The 5439-nt window shown below is 49.1% G+C and overlaps 1 protein-coding gene across 1 annotated transcript in view; it reads right to left on the bottom strand.

Moving 5' to 3' along the window:
• The window catches only part of LOC102259072 (FERM and PDZ domain-containing protein 4), a 49239-nt gene that overhangs the window by 30923 nt on the left and 12877 nt on the right, over positions 1-5439 (bottom strand). The window contains exons 3-4 of the mRNA XM_014528927.1: positions 4157-4264; positions 66-197 (exon numbers count right to left, since the gene is read on the bottom strand). Of these exons, the coding sequence (XP_014384413.1) occupies positions 66-197; positions 4157-4264 (240 nt within the window). The remainder of the gene's footprint in view (positions 1-65; positions 198-4156; positions 4265-5439) is intronic.

The raw sequence follows: 5439 nt of genomic DNA, 5'->3' as shown, positions 1-5439 counted from the left end.
TGGGGGATTGCCGGGGCGGGGCGGCCTCTGTGCGGCAGCAGTGTGATCAGGGGGAGCCCCCGCACCTGAGTGAGGGTCTCCTGCTCGTGCAGCAGCAGCAGCTTGCTCCCGGCGCCCTCCGTCCTCTGCTCTAGCATGAGGGAGAAGTGCTCGATGCCTTTGATGGACAGCTTCTCCTGAAGGGTCAGGATGACATCCTAACAGAGGAAACGTGGACAAGATGCGATCAAAACCCAGGCAGTGCCCGGCCGGCGGGGCTCAGTGATCGGGCAACAACCTATGAACCAGGAGGTCACGGTTCAATTCCTGGTCAAGGACACACGTCCAGGTTGCAGGCTCGATCCCCAGTGTGGGGTGTGCAGGAGGCAGCCCATCCATGACTCTCATCATGGATGTTTCTCTCTCTCTCCCTCTCCCTTTCTCTCTGAAATTAATAAAATATCTATTTTTTAAAATCCCATTCAACGGCGGCAACTTCCAGAGACATTTTTGTTGTCACAATAGGATTGGGGTTGCCAGGCGCGGAGGGATGTTAAGTGTCTTGCAATGTACAAGACACGCCCACAACAAAGAATTATCTGGCCCCAAGTATCAACACGCAAGGCTACAGCAAGGTTTTGACTCCTCTCTGAAGACTTTTTAAAATGTCTCCAGGCCCCTGGGAGACAAAGATTCCCACACGCATCCACCACCAAAAAAAATCATCATTCCATGGAAATACCGTGACTATATTGAATTTTATCAAAAGATGTTTGGTTTCATAATTTTTCGCTCCAGGCCCAGAGAGGAGAAAACAACGCCAGCCTTTGTGTCGCAACACACACTTTCTAAAAGCTCCTGAATCGCCAGGGAGGACGCTGGGAAATCAATAGCAATACATTGTTCCTATTGCGACTCTGTAGCAAGAATGCTGGCAATTTGTATTAAACACTGTCATATCCTTGCAAAACTATACTATTTCCACTTGATGCCCACCAGCCCGTGTCTGTTGTGATAATCGGGCTGTTAGGTACCAGATAAGATAACTATAATTTCATGTGAACTTTTTGCATTGCTTGCTGTCTTCTCATTGTCATCTGCCGTCCTCGGGGAAATCAAACTTAGTCTAGTGTGGGCTCCTCTAATAAACAGGCCAGAGGGAATCTACAATGGGAGGCAGTCTCTTCTAAATTCCCATTTCTTTCGGTTAAAAAATGCATTCAAGCCCCAGCCGGTGTGGCTCATTGGATAGAGCATTAGCCGACGGACTGAAGGGTCCCAGGTTCGATTCGGGTCAAGGGCACATGCCCGGGTTGTGGGCTCCATCCCCAGTACGGGGTGTGCAGGAGGCAGCTGATCCATGATTCTCTCTCATCATGGATGTTTCTGTCTCTCTCTCCCTCTCCCTTCCTCTCTGAAATCAATACAAATATATTTTTTAAAGAAAGTTTGGCCTCTTTACTCCTGGCTCTTGGGAGGTAACTGCTCTAGCCCTGGAGAATCTTGCTGATAGGAGTAGCTTTGTTCCCCGGGGACCTGGGGCCACAGTAGATAGCGTGTGCTCACAACATGATTCCGGTGGGGACCTTGGGACCTGTGGGATCAGCTCGACCTCTGGCAGGGCCGGCTGCTCAGGGCAGCCACAGAGGTGGTCAGCTCTGTCTGTGCAGCCGGCTCAGCTGGCAGCACTGTGTGCACGCTGTCACGTGATTGCTGCAGAAAAGGCTGTCCGCACAGCCCCCTGGGACAGGACAGCCGGAAGTCCCAGGCCAAGCCCTGTGCCCGGGACACTGCTTTCCTGTGGCTGATGTCACTGTCTCCTTTGGCTGCAATCAACAGAAACTGGGAGTGTGACAATTTGCTGAGTCCTGGGAGTCCCTCCAGTGGATTTATTGAACCTGGGAGTGGGTTCTTTGATACAGTAGCAGAGGCGGGGAGTGGCAACAGAGGTCAAATGTCCCACAAAGCCTCCGATATTTACTCTCCAGCCCAGAGAAAGCTTGCCAACTCCTAGGTTAGCTAATATTTAGAGTAACATCTCGCTGTGAACTGATGTGGAGTAGGAATAAAATAAAAGATTTCTGTCGTCATCAGCATTTAACATTAGCAGCCTGGTATGAAGGAAGTTCATATTTCATCCGGAATGACTTAAGGCTGCTTTAAATGCTTGATCATCAATCTACGCTTCTTGTCTGCTCTATTACCTGCTCAGTCGCTACCGATTTAAAGCGATTCCAAACAAGCTGCGTGCTGGTATCCCGATAAGAAGAATGCACGGTGAGTGGGCCTCGGCAGAAACGCTTCCACTCAGGTTTGTGCTGATTAATTTTAAAAACTGAGAATTCGGGGTTGACTATGAATAGACATTTTCAATACACAGTTGATAGTCGCTTGATACACTCGTTACACAAGATCATCACTAGGGACTTTTTTTTTAGCCTCAATAAAATCTTTTTTCCTGTGCATTTAAAGAAAGCCTATTTTAGGCTGATGGAGCATGAGGGAACAATCAATCTCTGAACACACTTTTCTCCAATAAAAAAGAGAATATATATTTTTTCCCCCCAGGAACAAAGCATGGGGGGGGGGGCGGGGTAGGAAACCCCTATGCTTTATAACAGTGGTTCTCAACCTTCTGGCCCTTTAAATACAGTTCCTCATGTTGTGACCCAACTGTAAAATTATTTTCGTTGCTACTTCATCACTGTCATGTTGCTACTGTTAGGAATCGTCATGTAAATATCTGATATGCAGGATGGTCTTAGGCGACCCCTGTGAAAGGGTCGTTCGACCGCCAAAGTGGTCGTGACCCACAGGTTGAGAACCGCTGCTTTATAATAATGCCTATTATGCAAACTCACCTTTGGCTCTGAAATACAGTAGCGCCCCCCACCCCTTATCTGCAGTTTCGCTTTCCGAGGTGTCAGTTATCCATGTTCAACTGCAGCCCCAAAATATCAAATGGAAAATTCCAGAAATAAACAATTCGTAAGTTCTCCCTTCCACCCGGGAAGTGACTCCTCCATTTGCCCGGTGACTCCACGCTCTGTACACTCCCACCTGTTACTCACTTAGTAGCCATCTTGGTTATCGGATCGCCCGCTGTGCAAGGCTTATGTTCAAGTTACCTTTATTTTTCTTCCTAATGGCCTCAAGGTACAGAGCACTGATGCCGGCCATTCAGACAAGCCTCAGAGAAGCCGTAAGCGCTTCCTTTCAGGGAAGGTATGCGTGTATAGGAAAAATCACCGCGTATATAGAGATCGTTAGCATCCGCGGTTTCAGGCATCCACGGGGGGTCTTTGAAGGCATGGCCCATGGATAAGGGGGGGCTACCTTAACTGAATTGCTTTGTGGCTTTTCCTCTCCACCTCTTCTAAGACGCATGCCTCATTCCTGCCCTTTATGCATCATTGCCATGAAAGCAGTTCCAGTAGGAAAAGTAAATGTTAGCTTTGTACTGCGCTACCCCTTGTTTTTGCTGGACACCAAAGGAGCAGATACTCAATTAACAGCTAACAGCTTCATCTTCCTGGGGCTCACACCGCTGAGAGACCCCGCTCGCTTTGGGGAGGGCGGCGAGCCTTCTTGGTGCATTTGGGCTCCTTTCATTCGTGGTTGCATTCAAATGACTGGCTGCCCTGGCTCAGCACTGATAGCTTATCAGTCTGCGAGCACGCACGCGCGCACACACACAGCGGACGGAACCTTCTGAGGCTAAGCTTGTTGTCTTGGTTTGTTTTCCAGTATTTACACACTTCCTTATTTGTTTTGTTTTGTTTTGAATCCTCCCCTGAGGATATTTTTCCATTGATTTTTAGGGAGAGTGGAAGGGAGGGGGAGAGACAGAGAGGAACATCGATGTGAGAGACACACATCAATTGGTTGCTTCCTGCACATGCCCCTGACCAGGGCCTGGGCCGGGGAGGAGCCTGTAACCGAGGTAAGTACGTGCCCTTGACCTGAATCGAACCTGGAAGCCTTCGGTCCGCAGGCCAACGCTCTACCCACTGAGCCACACCGGCCAGGCCTCACACACTCCCTTATTGGGAAGCAACCGAACGCTTCTCAGCGATAGACAAGTAGTTCACAAAGAAGGGCTGCCCCACGAGACTCGCGGGGGCAGCTTCCGCTCGCTGCCCGAGGGGGTCCAGGCAGAGCTCAGCGGTCCCCTTACCTTTATGGAGGTGCTCGAGTCAAAGCGGAAGGACTTGGTCTGCCCGTTTTCCAGATAGACTTTCAACACATTTGGCATAAACAGAAGCGAATTGTCCTTAACAGTTTCCTGTTTGAGAACAAAAGAGAGGGAGGGGTTAAAGTCAGTGGGATTATAATTCTGCTCTTCGCAATAGCCACGGATATCTACAATGTATCCGAACACAACATAAATAAAAACAAAAACCAAGTAAAGTCTCTGAGGCCAACCAAGGTGTCCCTTTGGTGATATCCAAATGCAGTTGTTCATAGAAAAATCCTTTTCCAGCTACAAATAACTCAGTTGATTCAAAGAAAAGAACTTTTCCCATCAGAAGATCAATCAAATGGGGTTTTTAAAAAATATATTTTTTTATTGATTTCAGAGAGGAAGGGAGAGGGAGAAACATTGATGATGAGAGAGAATCATGGATCGGCTGCCTCCTGCACGCCCCCTACTGGGGATCGAGCCCACAACCCGGGCATGTGCCCTTAACCGAGAATCGAACCCTGACCTCCTGGTTCATAGGTCGATGCTCATCCACTGAGCCACACCAGCCGGGCTAGAGGAGTATTTTTAAATCGAGGTGTCCCACTGGAAAATGCCATTACAGAAATGGCTCCCCTGTACCTACGCCACAGGGTGTGGGTCAAGGCCAGGCTTTCGCAGAGCAGCGAGTCTAGGCAGAAGGAGCCCCGGGCTGATGGTGTGCGATGCGACGCCTGCTGGTGGCCGGCAGGTCATGACAGTGAACCTCAAGCCTTGATCAGCTTCAAAGCTGAAGTTATTTTGTGAAACAATTTTTACTTCATTTAGGAAGATTTCCCCCAAACTCAAAGGAATTGGGTAGTGTGTTAATGGAGTAGAACACTAAGTCTATAACAAACAGATCATAGTTTAAAGAACGTGCCCGACCAGCGTGGCTCAGTGGTTGAGCGTCAAACCTGTGAACCAGGAGGTCACGGTTCGATTCCCGGTCAAGGGCACATGCCCTGGTTGCGGGCTCCATCCCCAATGGGGGGCGTGCAAGAGGCAGCTGATCCATGATTCTCTCTCATCATGGATGTTTCTATCTTTCTCCGTCTCCCTTCCTCTCTGAAATCAATAAAAATATATTTAAAAAAGGAGGCATGCTGGATGAGCTCCAGGAATCCCTGGGTGAACTGTGTTGCTCACATGTGGTTGGCTGCGAAGTCGCAGGAGTGAGGGGAAGTCAGTAGCTGTGCAACCCCACGCCCCCTGTTGGACAGATGAGGAAACGGAAG

Source organism: Myotis brandtii, unplaced genomic scaffold, assembly GCF_000412655.1.
Source record: "Myotis brandtii unplaced genomic scaffold, ASM41265v1 scaffold659, whole genome shotgun sequence".
Classification (NCBI taxonomy): domain Eukaryota; kingdom Metazoa; phylum Chordata; class Mammalia; order Chiroptera; family Vespertilionidae; genus Myotis; species Myotis brandtii.
The sequence above is the reverse complement of the archived record's forward strand: the minus strand, read 5'-3'. Positions and strand labels throughout refer to the sequence as shown.